General features: G+C 38.8%; 1 protein-coding gene across 9 annotated transcripts in view; it reads left to right on the plus strand.

Moving 5' to 3' along the window:
- Positions 1–26293, plus strand: part of Cadps2 (calcium dependent secretion activator 2) — a 544863-nt gene extending 518570 nt beyond the window's left edge. For 8 of the 9 annotated variants that reach the window (XM_016006862.3, XM_016006864.3, XM_076566153.1 and 5 more), the window contains 3 exons: positions 392–499; positions 18558–18662; positions 25416–26293. In XM_016006862.3, the coding sequence (XP_015862348.3) occupies positions 392–499; positions 18558–18662; positions 25416–25589 (387 nt within the window). In that variant the 3' untranslated portion in view covers positions 25590–26293. Of the gene's footprint in view, positions 1–391; positions 500–907; positions 3098–18557; positions 18663–25415 lie in introns of those variants that run through there. The other variant, XM_076566152.1, reaches the window with a different exon arrangement.
- The last annotated feature ends 9 nt before the right edge of the window (positions 26294–26302 follow it).

Raw genomic sequence — 26302 nt, forward strand, 5'->3', positions numbered from 1 at the left:
CCTATTGGGCAGCTCACAATTGCTTGTAATCTCTAGCAGCAGGATAATTCAGTACTTCTAGTGCTATGTATGTGTATGGCTACTTACACATACCCACATACAGACACACTCATACAAATAATTAAAAATAAAATATTTTTAAAAGATAAGCATAGGTTTACAACCACGTATTCCTAATCTTCTTAACAATAGTGGATGTGACCTTAAGTAGTAAAGATCAGTGATAAATGTTTACATATGCTAGTCATTGTTGATTTGGTATAAGCGTATTTCAGAGGGGTGAACAATTTCAATAGCTATTAAAATTGTTTTCCAAAATATTATTAAATGGAAGCTTCAGAAATGAGAACTGACTTTTTTTTTAATTCCCCATGCTTTTCCCTTACAACAGAAACCAGGAATGGATCTGGCAGACACCTACATTATGTTTGTTCGGCAGAACCAGGATATTCTTCGAGAAAAAGTCAATGAAGAAATGTATATAGAAAAGTTGTTTGATGTAAGTAGCTGCCACAGCCACAGGACATTAAACATTTATTGTGATTTAAAATATTGATGTGTATGAAAAATATGTGATGATTTTTGTCCATACTAAGGTCTTCATTTAAGCATAAAAAGTAGGCCTGGGGCTTAGTTTTAGATACTTGACCATGTTTCTCTAAAGGAACTAAGAAGGTACTCAAATAAGAGTGTTGTTATTTACTTGGACCTATGACCACTCAGGTCAAAGAAAATGGTATCATTCTGCTGTCATAACTGCACAACTTGCCCCAGTGCTGATTCTGAATCTAGGTTGTTTTTTTTTTTTTTTTTAAGTGTATTTATGAGCATCTTCTCTGCATTTTACAAATGCTTTTCTGGCAGTTTCATTTAATTATGCAAGTTACTACAAATGTTTTCATAACAGCAATTCACGGGCTTCGTGGTGACACTTCCACTGTGGCAGTTACAGAGGGTCCCCCTACGTCATCCTCTTCGGCATGGTCTGTCATGTCAGTGGATGCTATCTGTGCGACGGGGTGGTCGAAGTGAACCTCCTCTTCCTGACTTTATGTTTCCAGGCCATTTTACAATAAAAGTATCATCTGTTTTAATAAGCTACGTGTTAATATGCGTGAAAAGAATGATTTCCTAAAAGCTTTGATGCCCTGCAGGGGTAGAAAAATTATCATCTATCCAGCTGGCTCTTTTACAAAATACTGAAACCATATTAGCAACTTCTGCTTCCATTTGGAATTGCTCTGAATTGACGGGCATATGTTTCATTTCCAAGTTCTCTTACTTTTTTGCTTATGTGGTGATTTTCAAAAATGTTGAACAGAAAAAGAACGATGAGTTGATGTTATTTTTGTTATGTTTCTTCCTAGCTAGAGCACATATATATTTGATGGAGAAAATAAGGTAGAGCCATCATGCAAATAGTCCCTTCTGGATAGTCATTGTTGGAAGGGAGGGTTGTTTTCTGAAGGTTTTCAACGTTCTTGTCTTGGTGACCTACTTGTTGCAAAGCTAAACCATTGTTATGCCAGATAGTAGGCAAAGGTAGAATTTCTTTTTTTCACCTCAAAGATATTCTCCACTTTAGCTCCTCTTCATTTGCTGAGCTTCTGAAGAGTGTGCAATAATTTCTAGAGCTAACTAAAGCAGATCCAAGGAGGCTAGCATTCACATAGTACATTCATGTAATTGTCCTGTTAGGTGTTCTTTCTTTCCAACACCTAAGCATCTGGCTTGGTGGTAGGTTTGCTTCCAAAACATTGTGTTTTAGTCAAGAAGTTCTTCCCAGTTTTGTACATCCCCAGTAGAGCTTTGGACTTGTTATTTGTAATATAATTGTGATGTTCTCAAACATCCTTTTTTTTAAGTTGCACATATTTGTTACTTTAATTAAAAATGAAAATGAACCCTGACTCTATTGGTATGTCATCAAGAATAGCATATATGAGGGGTACTCAGAGCCCCTAATTAGCTAAGGCTGAATTTGCCTCAATTACAGTTAGTAAATGAGAGGTTATCAAGTGTGTGTTGAAAGGTAAAGGAGAATGTGTAGCTTAAGCAACAGATCATTACTGAGAGACATTATATAATTATTGGAAATCTACTTGGCTGGAGCCTAAAATAATATTGTTAGGTGTCAAGAAACAGTTGAAAATAATGACCCTAAATGCACTGTTAGCAGCCATAGCCTATTACAGATAAAAGATTGAAGAGAACAATAGTACTCTGGCATAGTGGTAAACTTTCACTCTTCCAATTAGACTACTTCCTATCCAAGTGAGTAAACGGAGCCTCCTCAGTTCAGGTGCAGATCAACACACACACACACACACATTATGATGTGTTAACTTGGAGTTGTTTTTATCCAATTTGGTAAGATGCCAGCAGCTCCATTTCTGATGATACAATATAAGGGATTAACTTAAAGAATAATAGGCTTTTTACCCACATAAAATTCACTTAGTTTAGAAATATGCCAACACTATTTTATATACAAACTATTAGTCTGCAAGACACACATTCATTGTAAAGTGTCTCTGACCCTTTAAAAAAAGACCCCATGTGTTATTCTATATACTCTTCTTTGCATATGATCCCCTAACCATGAGAAGGGCTAGCAAAGTATTTATGAAACGTGCCACACTTCTTGAGATATCCTTGGCCTCTAATACATTTTCGTCAGTTAAGCATCTCAGTTGCTCCTAATTTTATGATGAAATACCCATGAGCTCAGTTTAAACAGTGATATCACTGACAGAGGTGCAAGGATGACCATTGCCCTAGGTTTGTGCCCACTGTTTTGGGACATCTAGCAGTGAGAACAGCAACATTTCCCACTATTCTGACATGGCTGCATACCGTGTTGAGTGGAACTTGGGGCCTGGCCATCCTGCTAGTCTTGTTCCAACATGCATAGAGAAGGGATTTTGTTTCTTGACCTCAACATATGAAAAGTGGGCCAGGAGGTAGTGGCACATACCTTTAATCCCAGCACTTGCTCAACAGAGGCAGGCAGATCTCTGTGAGTTCAAGGCCAGCCTGGTCTACAGAGTGAGTTCCAGGACAGCCAGAGCTGTTACACATAAAAACCCTGTCTCAAAAATTTAAAAAAAAAAAAAAATACATGAAAAATGGAAATGGTTTAAATCTGTATTAGTCCTAAAGACATAAGTATTGCCAATTTAGATTTTTATATTAAATCTTGATCAAAATCAAAATCCTAAGTACCCTCTAAAGGTCAAAAAACATTGGTACAGCTATCATGCTGATCTGTTTATCCTGTAAGTGCTTAAACTTAGGGAGCACTTTGTGCTTAGGACAGGACTAGCTCCTACAGAGTATAAATAAATGGCCGGACTGTGCTGCTGACAAACAAAATGAGTTTAGCACACGTCTCTGATCAAGGGCTGGGGAAGCAGTTAAGCTGGTAAAGTGCTCTGCAAGCATGAGTTCCGGAGTTCGGATCCCAGCACTATGGTGATCGCCTCTGATCCCAGTGCTAGAGGTGGAGATGATGGGACAGTCTCTGTGGGGCTTGTTGGCCAGCCAGATCGCCAGCTAGCTAAATCAGTGAACTCGAGGCTCAGTAAAAAAAACTCTCAAAAAATAAGGTGGAGGGCTGGCAAGATGACTCGGTTGGTCAAAGCACTGGGTCACAAGTGTAACAGGCCGAATTCAGTCCGTGGACGGACATGATGGAGAGGCAGAGCTGACTCCAGCAAGTTGTCCTCTGACATGCTCACCGGACAGACAGACAGACCGACACACACACACACACACACACACACACACACACACACACACACACACACCCCGCATCCCTCCTCTCTTCAAGCTTTCTTTCTGCCATTAATTGGATAGGTGATTTTTCAAACATCTGTATAATATTCAGTTTAGTTAGGAGAGACAGATTGAAAATCTTCATCTAGAATTTCAAATCCTTTCTGAAACCCAGATTTTTAATCCAATGACTGTGTTTTTAATTTAGCGATGGTGGTGGAAATCACTGGGTTGGTTGCATCAAGAGTTGCACAACAGGGTAACAATTTTTCATTCTTTTGTGTTAACCAAATGAAAGCAAAGTGTCCTAGCTGAAAAGCAATATCAAGTTCAGTGGATCAGTAGAAAAGGAAGTCTATATTAAAGAATAGCTGTGGGTCAGGAAGGTGCCTCAGTGGGTAGAGGTACCTGCCTCCAAGCACAACCACCAGAATTCAATTCCTGGGAGCCACGGATGGAGAGAACCAACTTCTACAAGCTATACTTGACCTCCTCGTGTTGGCTGTGACGTGCATGAGTGCACGCATGCACACACATCTCTACAGACCCACAATTCCCTTTTATTGCTGCCTATGGGTCCTCTTAGGTAGACTGTCTACTTACTTTCCCAGGCCTCAGGGCCTAGAACACAGCCACAGGTGTCTCTGTGTCATGAGAGAGCCTGGGGACATTTCCTGGAGTGTATTGGTTCTCTCAGCTGAAAAGTGACAGGTCGGAAGTGAAGACTGATATCCCCCAGCAAAAGCCACTAGGGTACTCTCTGTAATAGTTAGCTAAAATCCATGAACTTAAAGTTGAGACAGAAGACTCACCAAAGCACATCTTATTTTCCAGGACACCAACACTATCCAGTTCTCTAAACTTTGTACATTTGTTGGGCTTGCCCAACTGGAATCCCCTTAAAACAATCTCGTTTGGGTTTTCATGTTGCTGAAGGCACACCAGGGTGCAGTGTCTAATTGGCAAATCATGCAGATTAAGCATTCTCTTGTGTTATAAACTGATTAAATACTTAATTGTTGAGGAGTTTCATCTTTATGAGTTTTTTTTAAAAACATTGTTGTGATGTGTTATAAAATTAAATGTAATTCTCTAAATGATAGCTAATCAGTTATACTCATCCAAACAGTTTTATAGAGGATTCATTTCTAAAGACATTGCATGAAAAGAATTCTTCCTAGTTAAAAAAAAAAAAAACTAAATTAAACATTTTGGTCCAAACTAGCCTTTACTGTATAAATAGGTTTAGTCACCTATTTGTACTATTATAAAAAGCAAAACATGAAAGTAATACAATGAAATATGATTTCAAAATAAAATTAGTTTTGTTCTTACAGTCTCTTGTCTCTGGACTCCTGAATAAGAAAGGGAGAGATGTAAGTGTTCAGGATGTTTTTATCCGGACTGCCCCACCATTGCCAAAATGTTCTGGTGCAAGAGTTCAGTAACACTGCTCCTAACTCATTTAAAGACTCGATTTGCTCCTATTTAAATGTCCCAAGAATAATTTAAGTCAAAGAGCAGATTAGAGTGATTGCTGAACTGGTTGTGATGGTACACACCTGTAATTCCTACACTCACAAGGCCGAAGCAGGGCGATCAAGTTCAAGGCCAGCCTAAGCTATATGGCAAGACCCTCTCCCTCAAAAAAAAAAAAAAAAAAGAAGAAGAAGAAGGAGAATGAAAGAAAGAGAGAGAGAGAGAGAGAGAGAGAGAGAGAGAGAGAGAGAGAAAGGGAGAAAACACTGTCCACTAGATAAAGCTTCCATTGCATGAAACCTTTGATCAGATATCTTTAGAATTGACAGTATATGTTTTAAACCATTATCACTGGGTGAGGGCTTTTCCTTCTCTTTGTAACCCACTCTTATAAAGAATATGGGATGAGACTCAATACAGTGAAAGACTGTCTTTGTCCTCCCATATTTCTATTCTCTTATTAAAGATCTCTTCTGTGTGAATGCCAATTTAAAAATAGCAGCTTTCCTCTTTCCGTGATCTTTCACTTTCAAATTACTAGGCAATTGTTCTAAAGTCTACTTCAGTTAACATCGATTTCCATTGACAGGGATTTTCTTTGGTGTTTTGTTCTCCATGTAAAAAGAAGACCAATGTAGAACATTCTGTCTCGGCCAGTTATGCCCAACCAGGACTTTCCTACCAGCAATCAGAAATTAAGCACTCCCATGACACCTGTGTCATAACCAATTCCCTTCTCCATCAGCAAAAAGGGTGGATCATGTACATTCATCAGGGGTAGTTGAGGATCTCTGAAGAAATGTATTTCTGTCCTCATGCTGTGTATTTTTCTGTCTCGCTGTATGCTAACGGTAGATTTTGAAAGTTTGTTCTCTGGATCGTGGAAGCTGTCTCTTGCTCATCTTGCGTCACGTGCTTTAGTACTCTTGCCGCTAGCTCAACACTTTGTTTGCCAGATGTTGTTCCATTTTTTACTTGCTTATATCCCTGCATTGTTTCACCCACTGTACTTGAACACGGAAGCTGCTTGGCCTCTTTTCAGGTCCTCACAATCAATCAGACCTTCGTGTGGAGACCGTCTCCTGGGCCTCTGGAGACGGCTCAGAGCAGCTTGCTCTTGACTGTTTCCCCCTCAGCCTTCCTTTCACTCTAAAAGGGATTCTCACATTGCAGCATCATGGCTCCCTGTTCATTTGCATTACTAACCCTCCTTTTTAACGTTACTCTTTGTAAGTGTAAGAATTTATTTAAAAAGCATCTACTTTTGATGTACAGTGTGTGCCAAAATAGCTTTGGCAAGTCCGGACGCCTTTCTGAGAGGCCAAAGGCCCTCATTTGAATCTAAGCTGCAGCTGAATTAAAACCAGAGAAACTTGAGATAAGCGTGCCTAATTGCCTAAGAGAAACTCAACAAGGAAAAAAAATGTAGCTTGTTGATCTTATTTCTTTGATAATTCAAAAGAATCTTCAAGACATACATGGACTTCTTAAACTTCAGTTCTTGAAATGTGATCATGGTCCACAATTGTCACTTGGCACATGCCCAGAAACACACATCTTTGCATGAGGCACCTGGACATCTGTGGCGGCACTGGTAGAATCAGCTAATTAACAACACAGGCTTAAACAGGCACCTCATCTGGCAGTGCAGTTAGTTGCCTGATGGTGCTCAGCAGGATTTGGTAGTGCTTTTTATTTTTCTATCCTAATGGTCTGCCGCCCGCCTAATTTTGCCTTATTGTCAGTCACTACTTACCGCGGCTTGGGGCCCTCCCAGGAGGCTAAATTATTATCAAAGGATTAGGGCGATGTAGCCTTGCAGTTCTGACATTTCTGATTACTCGTCTATGCCAGAACACTAATTAGCTGTGACTAATTAAGAAAAATGCCCCTGCCATAGAAAACCATTTAAAAGAACCGAGAAGGAGAAAAGCAATTCAAAAGCTGAGCAGTGCTCAGATTTGCTGATGCTCTTTAGATTTCCACCAGAGCCTTAACTCACCTTTAATTGTGCTCAGAATTAGGGGAGGGGGGCACTTGCAAACTGATGGAAGATTTTTGCTTGCCTAAGAAGAAAGAAATGTTGCTGATACCCTAAGACGTCTCAGCAACGCTGAAATTGTCTTGGACAAACAGAAGGTGGCAAGATTTTCATGTTAAAGAAATGTTTCAAAACACCATTTTCAGAATTGTACATCTCCATCACACATTGAAGGTACTAACAAAGCCTTGATGGATTGCCGCTGAAGATATTAAAACAGTGTTAAATTTATGCACTGGTGTTGGGTGGGTCATAAGCAAGATGTGGAACCAAAGTGACTCAGTGTTGGCTTCCTGCTTCCTTCACCTTAGGCTTGTCTGGAGGTTCTAACTCTTGCATGTAGAGTCTGGTACATGCTGGCTTCTGACAGCTGACTCGGCATGCCTGCACAGCATCCGGCCACTGGTGGCTTATTACTGACAATGCCCAGGCTCCCCGGAGACCAGCATCTCTACCACTTGACCAGTGCAGTATTTGCACAGAACCAATAGCTACTCTCCTTCCTTTCAATCTTAACTCCATACGCAAATAACACACATGGCTTCAAGGCCAGTTTCTGTAGTGGCTTTTTTGATTCCCCTTCTGTGAGTCACCTCCCTAGCAGCTCCCCCTTGCAGCCCCCTCTGCAGGGTTGGCACCATTTGCTGGTGGGCACAGCAGTGTCAGCTAGCTTGCCAATATTGACTAAATCCAAATTTGAAAAAAAAAAATCTGTGTGGCAAAGTAGCCTTTTGGCAAAAATCATCATTCAGTGTATTTACTGAATGATTCGACAGAAAGATAAATTAAGGAATGATTTGTCAAGATGCTTGTAAAACAGCTACACTAGCAAAAGCCTCTATTTCCTAATCTCAGCCCATGCCTAGAAAAGGTAGAAATCTGAATTTTGCTATCTTACCGTGGGCAGCTTACTTGGTTTGTAAAAAGGAAAGTTCCAACCTGCACCTCTTCTAAATTCTTCATGCTGCATTTGAACTTACTTCCCCTTTTCCTCTCACTGGAGAACAAAAAACAAGCATCCTCCAAGCAATAATCCTTCCTATGCATGAAGACTGTTATTAAGGCCCCTGTCATATGTGTCTACTCCGGATAAATGATCCTTATTTGTTTAGCTTCTCTCCATAGGCCCCTCTCCTAGCCCTTTAATCATTGCCATGGCTATGCTTTGAAATTTCTCAAGGTGTTCACTGTCATGCTTAGAGCAGGGATAAGATGCAGCATCTGAATGTGGCTGGACAGGATTCCTTCCGACCTTATTCCTGCCAACACTCTGATTTACAGCCCTCCCATATGTACGCTCTACCATCCCCTTGAACCTACTTCTACTGCTGTAGTTCTTCTGTTGGCCTTCCTCACAGCCACTCCTATCTGCATTTCTGTCTTGGTATAGAAGACCCTTCAAGGTGGATACTGGGCACTGTTCTGCTGCCATGTGTAAAGAACAGTGGTGAACATTGGGATACAAATGCTAGGTGTTTATCACATGTAGTTGGATTCTAAGGGGTGGGTTGCGGGGTGGGGGGAGGAAGGAGGGAGGAGAGGGGGATTTGTGATCAGTATGTAAAATGAATTTTAAAAAATCCTTAATTAAAAAAAAAAAGATGTTCCAGCCCCTCTTGCTACTATCATTGTTTTTAAGTAGCCTGCATTCATCGACCCCCTCTAAAAATCATACTGTGCAAACAGCTGGAAGCCTGATGCTAACCAAGTGCCTGCCCAAAGGAGTTTCTATTCTAAGAGCACACAGACCTTCATGAAAAATAGTGAGTTTCCACATAGAATGTTCCACTGTTTCATCTGCAGAGTAGGTAGTCACAGATACATTTACAGATGAAAACACAATGCAGAACTAAATTGATAGCCTTCCAAATCACTAGATTGTAGTAATCATCCGTGTTATTTGTTTCTCCCTGTGTTTCAAGTAGATGATTAGAAAGCTGCCAGAGATTTAGCACCAACACAATTCATACCCAGTCCCAGTGTTTCACCACCAAATAGAGACATAACGTGGAAGGTCTCCCTTCTCTGCTCTCCTTGGGTTCTTTGCTCAAACTCCGAGATGCTCTCATGCATCCTCAAAGTCCACAATTCCACAGCAACAGAAATGACTCACAGAGTCAACAGATAGAGAAATTTCCCAGATACGTGACTCAGTGGTGGAAATACTCCTGTAGGACAGCCAGCCCCATCTCTAGAGATGCCCTAGAGCCTCAGAAAACCAGAACAGGTGACAGGACACCTGGACATATTCTGGAGAGGCAGTTTGATACTTGGGTGACAGTCTTGAAACCAGTTCAGAGCTGAATACGGAATCTTACCTCCCATTGCTAGTCTGACTTCATGTGTGAGTACACTATATGAACATGGAAAGGTTTTAATTCGTGATACTTCCTCCTTCACATCGCTCATCACCTAAAATGAAATGACTGTCACATTCTAAGTTCCATTTTAGTCCTATGTTCTATTTCTTTAGATAAGTACAGTGGTCTCCTTGATAATTTCAACAACTTTAATATCTATTGGATTTTCACACTGCAGGGGTTCAAACTCAGGCCCTCATGCAAGCAGGGCAATCACTCTACCAATGGAGCAATTTAATAAGTCCCTATTAAATTCTCTTTTTATTGGTCAAATGTGATTCAAAACAGCAGTGACTCTGGCTCTGACAGAATTCTGTCCTTTTCCTATAGAAAAGCCTTACTACTATTTTATATATACAAATAGTATTTTATATTTCCAAATAGATTTTGTTTTTGTTTTTGTTTTTGTTTTTGTTTTTTTAAAAAAAAAAGTCCACCAACAAATTTGTAATGTATGCTATGTCTCAAACACTCTGGCAGGGGCTAAAGATCGAAATCAAAGTAAGGTTCTATGACTATACATAGTGTGGCTACTCACACCTTGTGGTGGACTTACAAACACATGGTGCAGCATTATTGTCAACACCTGGCTAGAATATAAGAAGCATGAAACAAGAGAGCACCCAATTCTCCCTCATTGGGAATAGTATTGTTTTCATAGTGGACAACGATGAGTTGATAATACTAATATAAATGATATGGTAATACTAATGTGAATACATATAGCTAGGGAGATGGAGTTGGTAATAAAATTCCAAACCAATGTTGCTGGCAAGCTGAGAAACCAAAGGCACAGAGAAGCCCAACATAAGGCAGAGCCATTGGTTCTGTGGTTGCTGCACACCCACGATGGGAATCAAGTGCACCACGTGCACCAAGACAGAGACAGAAAGGTAACCACTTACTTCATTCCCTGTATACTTTCAAGACACAGTGTTGGAATGCTCCCCTTTCTCTATAAAGAAACTCAATTAGAAAGATCCTCAAACAGCAAATTCTTAAGCCTAGATCATCTCTTCAAATTAAATTATACCATTTAGCAGCAATTCCTAAAGTTTACTGTATCTTTCTTTAGGTCTTATTAATTTAAAGTATAATATTGACCAAAATTGTATATAGAGTATGTAAATTGTCATCCAACCAGAAAAAGAAAATGATCATAGTGCCCCAAAAAATCATGTTTAATGATTTCTGTGTTCCAGACTGTTACAGACAGTATTAGGACAGTATTAGTAAATAGCATACTGATTTCTGCTAAACCATTCATTTGTTTTGTGCTAATAGTAGCCAAACCAGTATTCACCCATCATTAGTCCCTAGCAGAGAGAAGTGGAATAACTAATGTTTACTGTATAATCACTAGCTTTTTAGCATCAGGAGAGCTGCAAAATAAACTTACAGAGGCAATTGCCTACTTGATGAGAATAAATAATATAAAACAGTATCGATTTTGATACCCTGTGTGTAGTGTAGAAAAGGGTTCTAGGGTGTAGGAAATGAGGATTTGGGGTTAGTTAAAGAGTAGTGAGTTAAACAGAGTCTGTGTGCCTTGCAGTGTGTGGAACTGGTGCTGTTATATCAGCTACTCTGCTCTGGGGCTGAAGAGGACCTGATTTAGAACTTGCTCACCTACAGTATTTGTAGATATTTAAAAAGAAGAAATCTGGAACTCGTGACAGGGAAGTTCATTTCTGCATTCAGCAAGTATCTACTAGATGCCAGAGCTCCCTTTTTAGCACATCTTACCTTTTTCTTCCTTTAATGAAATAAACGTGGCATGTGGGAGAGAGAAGCAAGAAGGTCAGTTCAAGGTCACTTTCAACTGTATATAGAGTTCAAGGTCACCTTAATCTTCATTAGAACCTTTCTCAAAACAAATAAATAAATGAACAGAGGAAAGGCTCATAATTTGCAAAACATCAAAGTGTTCTGTTATACTTAAAACAAAACAAATCCCCCTGATTATAAAACATCAAAAAACATGTATCATCTGTTCTGTGTTTAAGAAACAGACAGAACATGAAGAAAGCCACATACATGTATAGAGTTCTCCTATGTATGGGCCAATGATCTTTTCTCTATAGTTCACTGTTTTGTTACAGTTTTAAAAAATGGTTTTTTGAGTATTTTTAAAAATTGGGCAATAGGTCAAATAAAATTTATGAAGGTAATTATATAAGAGATTTATAAAACAGGCATGTGAATATTCTAACAAGGAATATGGTTCTTCAAAGAATTTTCTTATATTGCACATTACATTAGCATATGTATACGTATGTTTGGTGTCTGAGAGTGTGAATTTCTTCAAGTTGCAAGAAACTTTGGTGAGCATCTTTGAAATGGTTGAGAGGAATGTCTTGGATTTGTCATAGTACTGTGTCATAGTCAGTCAGCAGCCACTAGGATTAAAGGGGTTGTTTTCTTTTTTTTAATGCTAGAAGCTTCAAATTGCCTCAAAGAATTGGGTATTCTTGGTGACAGAACAGAAAAATAGCTTGTTTACAGAAAGGAAATACAATAACATAATTATAAACTTAGACGCTGGAGTCAAAATATAAATCAAAATTTTTTATGATGTATAGATCTGAATTAGTAAATTATTTAATCTAAATCCAGTTTTCTGCTTAATTAATATGGAAAAATGTTAATAAATTTCTACCTCATTGACGTTAATAGTTAAATTTAGTTCATTTTACTTGAGCTTTATTTATATGAAGAAGTGTCTCATGCCTTTATAATCAGAATTGTAATATTAATGTAAGGCTAAAGAAGTAGCTCAGATAGTAAAATGATTGCCTAGCATGCTCTGAGTTCTGTGTTTGGCCACCCAGCACTATAGAAACTGAGCATGGTGGCAAAGCCTGTAATTGTAGCACTCAGGAGGGATAGAAGGAAGGATCAGAAGTTCAAGTTCACCTGTGGCTACACAGCAAGTTTGAGGCTGCGCTGAAATTCAGAAGACCCTGTCTCAAAATAATTAGCACTAATATAAAACAATAGCAATAAAAGTGATACTCCAGAGTTCTATAACTCCCATTCATTCCTCAATACACTTCATCCTTTCATTAAGAGAGAAAAATGAATTAGATTAAAAACAAAATAACAGACAGTAGAAAGCTCTAGGACTCAAAACTTTCCTGTTTCTTTATTCTGAAAGAATGAAGCTATATCCAAGCAGCATATAAAAAATAAAAGAATGAGATTTTGACTTTTCCTTTCTGTTTAGTTTGTGTGGATCAGAAGTTTGTTGTGCCTCTTCCCGAAACGATCAAATTCAGTTTCACAGTATTTTTGTCCCATTGCTGAGACTAGGACACCGGGCCTCACACATGCTAAGCATGTGTTCTACCTTAAACTGTCTCCCGAGCCCCCAAATGGCCAGCATTTCTACAGAGCTATTGTGTTAGAACTAACCTACACAATCTGAGCCTCCTCATACAGGTGTGGAAACTGAGGTACAGACAAGCCGTTTGACCCGCTCACTTAAGCAAACAGATTGAGAGGCTGGTACTGTCTTCCCTCTGCCTCCTGCCCAGGGACTATTATCTGCTCCTCTGCCATGTGGATGCCCACCCTCAGCAGCCGTGTCCAGGAGATGCTCTGTACCCCACCGCGTCCTCCATGACCACCTCTGTGCCTAGCTGACAGAGTGTCAGTTGGGTTGAGCACATCTTGTTTTTAGTTGCAATGAGTTGGTTTCAGTTTCCTTTCAACACAGACCTCCATCCTTTTCTATGCTAACACACAGCTGTAAAGGGCTCTGCTTGAGATTTAAAAATTATGCTCTGGGGTCTGTCCCATGAATCTGGGTGGTTTCGGTGGTATGCCTTGAATTTGGGGGTGGGGTGGCTTTATTGTATCAAATTTATACTAATATCAAATTTGCATTTGAGTGTTTAGAAATGGGAAGTGAGTGAAACAGAGCTGCAAATATAGTTATTAAGGAGATGTGCTGCTGACACAAATGATGATGGGTTCCCGATAGAGCGTGCATGTTTTCAGTGTGCTGATAACACTGTAGGGCACTAGTGTTTCTAAATTCTTGTTTCTCTCTAGAGCTACTAAGTGGTCCTAGAGGGTGGCTTATAGTTCTCACTCATACCAAAGCCTTCAATGTTTTAAGATTTTTGTTTGTTCTTTGATTCAATTGAGCTATTGAAGTTTAAAGTTCACATTTCCTAAAATGAGAATTTCTGGGTTTTATTCCATTTCAACAGTGATTTGGCTCTTTAAACTGCCATTCTACCACACCGTAGTGCCCTGGAAAGCGTTGGTCCTTCCTCTTTTCTTCTGTCCTCCTTCCCTCCTTCCTTCCTCCCTTTTATCCTTCCATTCTTCCTCCTTCCCTCCTTCTTTCCTTCCTTTCTGTTTTGTTGTTGTTGTTGTTGTTGTTTTGGTTTTGGGTTTTGGTTTTTTTGTTTGTTTGTTGTTTTTTTTTTACCTATTGAGACAAGCATAACTGGAGAAGGATGGAAACATACCAAGTAGTTGTGCCAATTCATAATCAATAAAAATCTAAACATTTAAGCAGAAAACACATCCCAGATCTGTGCCATGGCAAAGCAGCTATTTTTCCTTTGCTACCATCATCAGAAGCTGCATTCTGCCAGAAATCATTTGCTTGAAGCAGCCTCCATATATGAACCCTATGGGGTCTTGTGATTCAGATTTAGGAATATCAGCCACAGAGGGTCTAAAGGCATTGTGCATTAGTATGTATTGAGACCTCGTTCCAGGTGGCAAGCAGCTGGACTTTCGAAAAATAAAACTTCCAAAATAAACGCGAAGTGCTTGTTCCCAGGCGATAAGTGTTATACTTAATGGAATCATCCTCCAAATGTTATAAATGAGGCAAAAAGGGGAGTTGTGCATATTTAATATATTTGTTTTGTATCTCCTCTAGTCAACAGAATAATGACATTCCTTAACTACTTCTCTTTAACTTGCATGAAGAAAGCACGGTATGTTGCTAAATCTCTTTTCACCAGCTCTGCAGAGAAACAACTTTAATCCTTGTTAGAAAATTGCCGAGTCTGAGGCTGACAAAGAGCTCATGCTTGTTCTATTGTTAGTGCTCCCGGGCCCCAAGAGCAGAGCCCTTTACAGCTGCGTGGATCCTGCCCGGCTCAGCTGCACTATTTAGGAGCAGAGGTTTGTCAATTTCTATTGACAATGGAGAGAGATTTTCAGGGCCTGTAGCAGTGCTGACACAGTTGGGGATCAATGCCAGCCATTCAGACTGCACCCTCTTTCATTGCTTTGGTTTGTTAATTCAAGACTAAAGGTCCACGGAGGGGGTTCAGGGTGTTTAAGAAAGCTGATGAACTGCGAGCGTTTATGGCCCTGGTGTGGCAATTTCCATAGTCAGTGGCAACTCCTGGCACTGAGGGAGCTGTGCCCTTGTTGACCCTCTTGTTATTAAAAATGCACAAGTGCTACGCTTCTCAATATTTCCACACTCTTTCATTGTCGATACCACCTTCTGAGCCCTTCAGCTTGTTGCTTGCTCTAAAGATCTTCTTAGATTGGGTTTGAAAACTTCACCTTAAACACTAGATTAGACTGATGTTCTGTTTTCCGTGCTCCTGTTGATTTGTTGAACCTTCCCAGGGCTGGAAAGCAAGTAGCAGCTTGATGGGGAGACGGGCTGCTAATATGATTTACCAGTCTACAGTCATGCACAATAAGTGTGAATAAATACAAGGGTCTCGCAGAGTCAACCCTAGCCTTTCCTTTCCTTTTCTTTTTGCTTTAAAAGAGGTATCTCAAGAAAATGAAGTGAGTGATGCATGCCCTTACAAGAGTTGAATGAACCACAAAAGGAAAAAGGAGGTTTTTTGGGGTTTTTTGTTGTTTTGTTTTGTTTTGTTTTGTTTTGTTTTTGTTTTTGTTTTTGTTTTTGGTAAAAGTGGTGGGCTGCTATCATGTATTGCTGTAGAGGAAAAAAAATTATAAAATATACAGTTGCTGCTTTATTCCTGAGTAGACCCAAGCAAGGAATAAAATGCAAATGCCATTTCCTGGGCTTCTTGTAAGCCCCTGAAGGGAAAGCAAACAGTCACATAAGTGACTTTATAAAATTAACTTGCCCAAAATGAAAAAGACATTTCCTAACGTCCAGACTTCACTACATATTCACCCTCCCAAGTTTTTTCCCCCTTTGTTTCTTGCAAAGGCTTGCTTAGGTTTGACTTGGTGGGGCAAATGAAGCGTACCCAATTTTGACTCTTCTCAAGATGAAAAAGGGGGGGAGGGGGACTACTGTGTTTTTACACCTTGGAAAAGATGTATTAACTCCAGCATCAGAAATATCAAACTGCAAGAAGTTTCTGCTTGGTGGCTTTGTTGGGGTGGGCTGAGGGGTCCACTTTCATCCCAGGCAGGAAAGCTGCGGTGGAATGGAGTGGTGCTGTCTGTCATTAACCTGCTCTTGGTGGAGGCTAGGCTGAGCCCTGAGCTCTAAGCCACCGCTTTCCCTAATCATTTCCTCAACTTAGCCACAATTATTCTCCAGACTGCTTTGACTTAAATCAAAACCGCACATTCTGAACTGATAGGATAATGTTTCTTAGATGTCTTGCCTTTTAGATCAAGATACTTGCCTTCAAAGTGAGATGACGAGAAAGTACCTTAAACACCCTTAACTGTCGGCCCGTTCGTCTCCATGTCTATAGTTACATTTAGATTACTTTATTCTCAAGTTCATTTTCTCTTAATTGATAATTTGGGTATTATGTTAGAAATGCTAGGTTAATAATGTCTGTGTTCTATTAAATATCCTTTTCATCCTAGCATTAACATAAGCATCATTTGTACAAGATGGGAGATTGAGTTAAAGTAATTTGAAATGAAGATTCTTAAAAACATAAAGGTATATGTTGAGTGGTTTTTATGGGAGTACTTCATTTCTCTTAGATTTGTACAACTCATCATGTACCTGCATAGTCTAATGTATTAACTGCTGCCTTGTACAAGCCTTTATACAATGGATATTTTCTCTCTTTCAACAGGAAAGAGAAAATTTCTATCTCATACAAAGAAACTAGAATATTTAAAAGTCCAGTCCATTCTGACAGCATTTTAGGTTCCGAATGATCTGTTCAATGTGGTGGTGTAGGAGTAAGTCTTAGTGCTGTATGCTAATTCAATATTGCCAGTCATACCCAAGTGTTCAGCTACATTAAAACAGAAGCAGCTAAGGCTAAGTAATTTGAAATAAGTGAATGTAAAATTAATGTCAGAAATAAAAGGTGGTATGTATCCATAAAAGATTTTTGAGATGTCACATATCAATTGAAGTGCTCCATCTACTAGCATTGTGTTTTATAAGAATTTATGAGTGTAGGTAGTTAAATTTTATAAAATTTTTTAAATATATTTTGACATGTGCTAAACAGTAAGCAAAATATTCATTGGTAAAGAATAGTAACTTTTAAATCCCAGTCTACTCTGAAATATAAAACTTGGAATTCAGGAACTGTTTGGTCATGTTTAGTAAAGCAGTTCATTTTAATTTGCTTGGTATATTTTATGCATGCATCTTCAATAGAGTAACAAGTTAATAGAAATAAATGAAGTGTGGAACTAACTCATTTTTTACTTGCACTTAAACTATGATTTCTTGCTCTGTTGTCAATGAACCCAAGTCTGGATGAATTTTAGACTTGCAGAACTGATGATTTCTTAGAAGTTAAATTTTACTGTGTTATTAGATGGAGAAAAAATATTTAAGATTTTTTTGAAATCTGAAATTTGGATACCTACAAACAGGTCCATATGTGGTGTGTCACTATGTTTATGTATACAAGCAGCACATAGAAAGCTCCTTCAAAGCACTTCTTTCACTCTGTAAATGCCATGTTGCTATAGATATTTCTGTTACCTCAATGAGTGGCAGTATTCTTACACCATTACCAACACCCGGCTCTATCATATAATCACCAAGCATCTTGAAATGTCACAATTAATATCAGATGCCTTTTTTGAAAATAGGAGACCAGAAAATTCTTTTTATGGTATTTTTTTCTGATCATTGTACATTATTTTTTACAGAAGCAGGAAATTGCCTCCAGAGAATTCCAGGGTTTTTTTTCCCTCATTAGAGTTGTAATAAATGGAAAAATTATGAAGCCTCCAAAAATACTTGCTAAGCAATGCAGAACTTTTCCTTTCATAATCTGGGTAACAACATATGCTTTGTGATTCTTACAGCATACAAGAATTCCATTTTGACAAGGCTCCTTCCTGTGATCTGAGTAAATCTTGATTTAAGTAGTTAAAACATCTTGGCAATTGCTTCATAACTGATTTGTACAAAAGCATGATCAGGGATCACCATTTAGTAAGCTGTGGATCCTTTTGCCATGGTTCAAAATGTTATTTCTAGGCATTGACATCATGACTTATGTTCTAATGCTCCTACTGTCTGAATTTTTCATAGCATGAAGACCAGTAGGAAATTTCCCTTTGAAAATTATTTACCTGGTGTGTGTGTGTGTGTGTGTGTGTGTGTGTGTGTGTGTGTGTGTGTGTGTGTTTTCCCTGCAGCTTGGTCATCCATTCAGTCCCATAATATGTATTTAGTGCCCATTGTTACTTACAAATTGCAAAGCAGTCCACTGGGCTGCAAAGTGCAAAAACACAGTTTTCCATGAATATGTTACAGCTAAACACTGCAATGCTAATTCATGTAAAGAACAGCCTGGGTCAGCTCAGCAGATTTGCCAGCATAACATACAATTCTGTTAACAGGAAATTATAGCATTATTGACTTCAAGTGCTGATCTGTGGTCATTTCAGAGTGCTTCATCACCCTCTTATTACTGAATCTGTTAAATGAATACTGCAGAGATTGTTTTCTTTTTTGCCCTCCTCCCCTCCACCCCCGCCCTTCTTTCCAGCAATGGTACAGCAATTCCATGAAAGTCATTTGTGTGTGGCTGGCTGACAGACTAGACCTCCAGCTTCATATTTACCAACTGAAGACGCTCATCAAGATTGTGAAGGTAAATGGAAAGTATTGAAATGTGAATTGCCCACCAATTACACCACAAGCTGTAAAGAATAGTGGTAAGATACCATCCCACCAAAAGAGGGGCGGAGGAAGGGGCAGGGTGCTGTAACTGAGTGGTGGATGTAAGTACTTACAGTGTAAGACAATGTACATAAATTGTATGTACTTGAATGTGGTAGGTCCACAATGATTTTACATTCATTGGCATAAAAATAAAGTACATTCCTCATGTTTATTAGGGTCATGTATTAATCATGAGGGTTTTTGAGTCGTACTTTCCAATGAAAGGAGAAGAATGTGTGATTTCACCATTCCCTATTAGGGCATTACACATTGTCACTGCCTGGCTTCTTTAGGAAGTCTGCCTCTCTTTTTATGTAAAAGATGGCCATTTTGAGTGTTAGAGGTTATCCAAAACTGTTAACACAGATCTTACATGCATTCAACAGAACACTAAACTTCTGCCTATAGGTACTAGCATATATATATATATATATATATATATATATATATATATATATATATACTTTTTAACGAGTGGGAGCTTTAAATAATATATCTATTCAATATAATTTTTTACTTCATAAATTTCGGTGGAGGCAAAAATTTGCTTTAAGATTAACTTCTTAAAATCAAAGCAGCATTTTGATACTATAGCTGAAAACAAACTGAGAATCAAGGGTTTCATGCAGAAGACCTATACTTCCATTTGGGTGCCTATGTTAATGCACACATACTACATGTGTATATAATATGTCATGTATATATGGTTGCTCACACAGTGTGTCATTTTGACCTAAAACTATTAGGCCCCTGGGGATTTGTCAGAACTACACGTCTTTTGGTAACAGCCTAAACCCTTAGAATCAGGAACTAATGATAAGACCCAATGATCCACAGATTAACAAGCCTCCAGAAGACTCTAATTACATGCTGAAGTTTGCAAAGTACCACTAAGTTACATCTTTAAAAGAAATTTCCATCCACATTAAAAAAATTTACCATTGAAGGCTGGAGAGATGGCTTAGCGGTTAAGAGCACTGGCTGTTCTTCCAGAGGTCCCGAGTTCAATTCCCAGCACCCACATGGTGGTTTACAAACATCTATAATGAGATCTGTTGCCCTTTTCTGGCCTGCAGGCACACATACAGACAGAACACTGTATACATAATAAATAAAGTAAATCTAAAAAAAAATTACCGTCATTCTCTTGGTTCCTACTTTCTAATTCAAATACAAATTATTATTCTGTGCTACAGACACACAAGTTACCACAAGTCAGAACCACAACTGAATTCTGTTCCAAAATCAGATTTGGGCAATTTGCCTCAAAGGTGGAAACGGAACTGTGCTCTAATAATAGCAATGATGATCAGTGACTGATAACAAGTATAGCAATGATGATCAGTGACTGATAACAAGTAAAATTGTTGCCACCCGTGACATTTTCATACTCCAGCCACGTGTTTCACTTAGCAAACAAAATATTCTCAATTCCTCTTAGCAGGTATTCTTTACAAAGAGCTGACCACACTCTGTGATGTGTCCAGATATGGCTTACTTCACCATCATTTCTTCCTTGTTTTTATAAATGTAACTTGGACAGCTTTTGATTGGTTTGTTTTGCATAAAAGACCATCCGAATACTGTGTTTACCTTCCATATGCATAGAGCTGTTGATGTCACCGTGTCTACTGTTGTTTAAATGAGGCCAGCTGGCTGTCCTCACCAGCAGCCATGCTCCAAGCTTCTGTCTGTCAGGTTCAGGATGCCAGAAGTCATAGATCCTCCCAACCATCAGTTGATGGATAGCTAATCTCTTTGTTTGGGGAATTAAAATGTTCATTTTTTTTTACTTGCTTATCATTCATTTCTCCAAAGTTATTTCTTTCTTATATTAATGCATCTTAATAGATAAAGAGCATGCACCATTTTTTCATCTTATTGAGATATGGTTGACAAAAATTGTCTATGACCAAAATATACAACATAAGGATAGTTAATAACATACACATAAAATATACTGAGAATACATCTTCCATTCTCAGTGAATACTTTAACATGAAAGAACAGTTAATACCTTTTAAGTAGTACAGCAGCATTTTCTTTGTGCTCTAATCCAAACTTCATTTATGGCTATAAATAGTGAAAACTAATAAGTGAAATTAAGTTTCATAAATGTTCAACTTTATTTTATTTTTACTTTTTTCTGTGCTGGAGATTGAATCTAGGGCCTCATTAATGCTAGGCAAGCACTCTATAACTGAGTTCATTTTTTTGCATTTATTTTGAGTCACTGTCTAAGTTACCTAGGAAGACCTCAGACTGACTCTGTCACCCAGGAAGATCTTGAGCAACTAGGGTCATCCTGTCTCAGCTTCCCAAATACCAGCGGTGGCAGATCTGTACCATCAGTCCCAGTTCATATTTAGCTCTCCACAAGCTCAAAGCTTTCCTGGCTTATACATTTAACCAGCTCATAGGTATCTACTTAATAATTAAAATTATTGTTTGCACAATGAAGGGCAAGGTGAAGTAATAATTTAGCATTCTAACCATCCCCCTGCTTTGAATATAAACGAACTTAAACCACTGTCATCCATGGATTCGTCAGTTCCTTGGAACTGATTGTAGTTTTGTTCATAATAGTGATTTTGCTTATACTAATAATTTTTCAGTGCGTTTCTAAGAAGGACTAGACAACATGCATGCAGAAGTGTGAAGGCTGCTAAGAGGCCCTTCTCTCTGGATGATTTGGATCTGGCCTGTGTGTGACAGCAGATCCCTGCATCCTAACCAGGATCCACTCAACTCGACTCAGCTCTCTTCTACTTACTACTCACAGACATTGCCATTGTTATAGGCCCAGGAAGATGTGAAAATGAGAGTCAACTGTGTCCTCTTACACAATTGGTTCATTTGTTTAAAAAAAAAATCCCAGTAAGACTGGCATAAAAACACTGAAGTCTGAAAGTATGTGTGAAGATTTAACATCAGAATGATTTCTTTGAGAAGGGGAAATAAAGTCTGCAAATAATTGAAATGGCTATTGATTTAGGCTGTTCTCCCTAATGGCCATAAAACATTTTAAAGCAATCAATAGAAATCAGCTGCTTGTTGTGCTAGGGGAAAGGAAGCAGGCAGCACCCTGTGGCAGGCCCTTGTCTTACGGAAGAGCCAACAGGTCCAGGGTGGGAGCCTGAGAATGTCCAAGTGCTGGCAGCATTTTATGAATTAGAATTTGCAAGGATCTGCACCGCAACTCACCTCCTGGTTGTTACTTTTTAACAGAATAAAGAAATGGTCTTTACCATATTGAGATTAGAACGCCTTTGGAACTTCAAATCCGTAATTTAAGTCTGTCAGGGCAAACTTACTAATAATTAAACTAAGTCTAAAGGGAAGGATTCCAAGGAAAGCAGAAAAGCAAACTCAGAAACTTAGTAAACAATTGTCTATGGCACAGTACAGTATGAATAGTGTGTTGTGCGCTTAATGTAATTTTAATCTAATTAAAAAGACAACAGTATCTTTGTGGATCTTCGTGGGGAGGAAGCAGAGAGCTAGGGAGGCCCACGAAGATCCACAAAGATACCCCCTCAAAAGACTGCTGGCAATGGTCGCGAGACGGCAGGAACTGACCTACTCTGGTGATGGGATGGCCAGACACCCAAATAGTGGTGCCATAAACCCCATCCAAGGACTGAGGAATCTGAAGGCAGACATCCACGGCTGGTCCCCTGGTGGAGCACTGGGAGTCTAATTAGTGAGTAAGAAGAGGATTTATATGAGCGAGAATTGTTGAAGCCAAGGTTGGATAAAGCACCGGGACAAATAACCAAATGAATGGAAGCACAGGATCTATGAACCAAGGGCTGAGGGGCCCCCAACTGGATCAGGCCACCTGAACGGGTGAGACAGTCAGTTGGCTTGATCTGTTTGGGAGGCAGCTGTGCATTGGTGCCAGGTCCTGGGCTCGTTGCATGAGTTGGCTGTTTGAATCCTGGGACTTATGCAGGGACACTTGGCTCGGTCTGGGAGGGGGGAATGGACCTGCCTGGACCGAGTCTACCAGGTCAACCCCGGTCCTCGGGGGAGACCTTGATCTGGAGGAGGTGGGAATGGGGGGTGGGCTGGGGGGAGGGGTGGGCGAGAGGGGGAGAACAGGGGTTTCTGTGGCTATTATGTTGAACTGAATGGTGTTATAAAATAATAAAAAAAAAAAAAAAAAAAATTAAAAAAAAAAAAAAAAAAAAAAAAAAAAAGACAACAGTAGACTTTAACATAAATGTTTGTGGTAATAATACCATATGTATTAGTTACCACACTTTCTAGGCAAGATTCATACTTCAGAGTTACTTCTCTGGTTTTAAATATGAAGTATGACTTTGAGTATCATAAAGCTATGCCCCATTAGTGGTACTTATGAATCAGAAGTCTGTTTATGACTGCATCATAGTAAATTTATTCTACCTAGAGAATATGAAGGTGGTAGATTATATGCCTTAAAGGAAGCTATTGAAATAAATTTCAATAATTTCAACTTAAAAGTGGAAATAGGTTTGATCATCTAAGACAAAAACACTCTCTGAATCTAAATCATACTAGCTGTGGAGACATTGACCCCTGATGCCATTCTGTGGTTCTCAGGCTTCAACTAAATTTTAGACATTGGTGTGGGTTTTTGTTTTCTTTTGTTTTGCTTTGTTTTTTTGAGACAAGATTTCTCTGTGTAACGGTTCTGGCTGTCCTGGAACTCGTTCTATAGACCAGGCTGGCCGAATTCGCAGAGATTCACCTGCCTCTGCCTCCTGAGTGCTAGGATTAAAAGCGTACACCATCACTGCCCAGCTGGTGTGGGTTTGTTTTTTGTTTGGTTTGGTTTTGTTTTAACATGAATTTATTTCTATCGAGTGATCAGATCAGATAGGGTACACTGCCCTCCACCCTTACCATTTACATATCACTTCTGAAACTAGATGAGACCTTGGGCACAAGTCAGGGAAAGAAGGCAGGAGGGTAAACTGAGGCAGCTCCAGAGCTTCCACCACCTTGTAGTATTCCTGCTTTTCTCAGAAAGCTGTGGGAAGTGACCAAGTGTGTCCAATGAGGGGATAAATATGCTCTTCCCAACCCATGTGACAAGTGCCCTTAGTGCACATGCTCAGGTGCTCTGGAATTCTCTGAATGTTCTGATGGAAGTGTTTTGACTGTGTATGCTGCCATGCTGTATTCAGCAAAACCAAGCTCCTCTTCATTGTTATTTTCCATCTACTGGGGTTATGATATTGGGCAATGAGATACAATGTCCCTTCTGATTTGACTTACTTTCTTCTATGAAGTATTAAAAACAAAAACTGACTGCCAGAAATCACTTAAAACAGTGATACTAAAACAGGCATACTGATACTGGCTGACACTTGGGTAATCCGTTGAAGTCTGTCTGCTTCTGATTCTAAATCTAGCAAGCAGCAGAATTATAAAAGATGATTACCATTAAAAATGTGTTTCAAAATTCCTCCATAGAATGGGGTATCTTCATGAGTTCTTGGTTTCTCCATTTAAATAACTAGGCTTCCTTCTCCCACGTTTAAAATCAATACTACTGCTACTATTGTTAATATGACAGTCTTGTAGAGACATGGAAAAGGTGTGAAAATAATCACACTTTAGACATAAGGGAAGCTTTATAGGTTATGCATTTTGAATCCCACAGGAAAAAAATTGAAGAAGCACTGTAGATTGGCCAGTGAGATGGTTCTGTATGTAAAGGTACTTGCTCTCAAGCTTGACAACCTGATCCTAACCCCAAGATCCACATAGTAGAAGGAAAACCAATTCCAACTAGTTTTCTTCTGATACCCACACACATGCACACAGACATACACACATACACATGAAACAAATAAATGTAATTTTAATTTTTAAAAAAGAATCACATAAGAAGAAATGATAATATTGAATTCCATTTTACATGCAGTCTATAAGTCACTGCTCTAACATGTAATTTAATGGCTTATTATTTTGCCAAAAATGTATAAATGCTCATTTTTATTTTCCTAACTATGGAAACTTTTCCCCAGAATCATGGTACTTACTGTTCTAAGAGCATTTCAAAGAAAAAAGGTAAAAACCATATAGGCATAGGCATTTTATATATATATATATATATATATATATATATATATATATATATATAATTTTCCAATAGTATAGCACAAGTAAATACATTTTGTAATTCATTTTTGTAGTTCATATGCATAAAGTGTGAACTTCTTTATCCTCCAACACCTGCCTTCCAAAACTAATATATTTTATAAAATAAGTATATTTTTCTTTATTAAAGGAAAGACTCCCCTATTGAAAATGTAAGATGTCCTTCCTATTAAAAATGCACATAAATATATCATGTTATAGTTGTTACAGACTATTTAGTACTCAACTCTGTGTAATTAGTAATGTTTGGAGAAAGGGAATTAATTTGTCATCTGGTAGTCACAACATTTTGATCTCTCCATAAGGACTGTAGCTTGGGTAGCACTATCCAAAGTCACTCATCACGTTTTCTCCCCAGAAATGCACTAGCAAGATGATTGACATGAGCAGCCACAGTTGGAATCCATTAGTGGATTTTCCCCATATTTCTAAAAGGCCATTGGAGTACACAAACATGTCTACACATATAAGCATATATGTCTATGCACACATCTAACTAATCAAAGCAAATACTCTGTTCTTCTTTTAGAAAACCTATAGGGATTTCCGATTGCAAGGTGTGTTGGAAGGAACGCTGAACAGTAAGACATATGATACTCTGCACAGACGTTTAACTGTGGAGGAGGCCACAGCCTCTGTTTCAGAAGGAGGAGGACTTCAGGGCATTACCATGAAGGACAGTGATGAAGAAGAAGAAGGCTGATAGCACACAGTTCCACAAAAGGACTGAAGGCCTAGGCATTGTTCTGTGGACCTTGTCCTTGTAATTGTACTTACTGTCTTGACCAAATAAAAATGCTCAGATTTCTTTAGAAAATGAACTTGGAGATAAAGAGAAACATGCCAAGTATTTTTTGAAAGAAAACCATATTCATGTGTATAGCTTGGCCTAAAATTGGCTCTGCTCATGACTAGGACATGAACTTCTTTTGTCTTTTAATTTTGCTTTCATTCTTTGTTGTTGTTAGTATATTTGACTTTCCTTTTTAATAGTCCTATCAAAATAATGTCCTGTGTGTCATATGCGATATGCGTCTCCCATGAAACAACATTGGGAAAAGCCATCTCTGGTCACAGCATCGACTCTATTGTACTTCTGTTAAAATGGTGTGCCTCCGGGTTATACTTCATGTACAATGTTTGTTCTGTACTTAGTTTACCAGTGGTGTGATGTGTATGAAGCTTTAGCCTTGGTTTTCATAACTCTGAATTTATCTGCAGATGTAATCCTGGACTTCAGAGAGTGCCATGCCCAAATATAGACTAGACTGTCCCCAGGCTTATGTCCTGTTCCTTTCTGAACATTTTGTTCATGAGTAAGACGTTGCTAGGTGTGCTTCCATCAACATATTGTGCTCTATTTCTGAGTGTGACAGCTTGCAGGCAATAAAAATCCATCCGGTCATAGCAGCTTCT

This window comes from Peromyscus maniculatus, chromosome 3, assembly GCF_049852395.1.
Source record: "Peromyscus maniculatus bairdii isolate BWxNUB_F1_BW_parent chromosome 3, HU_Pman_BW_mat_3.1, whole genome shotgun sequence".
In the NCBI taxonomy this organism is placed as follows: Eukaryota; Metazoa; Chordata; class Mammalia; order Rodentia; family Cricetidae; genus Peromyscus; species Peromyscus maniculatus.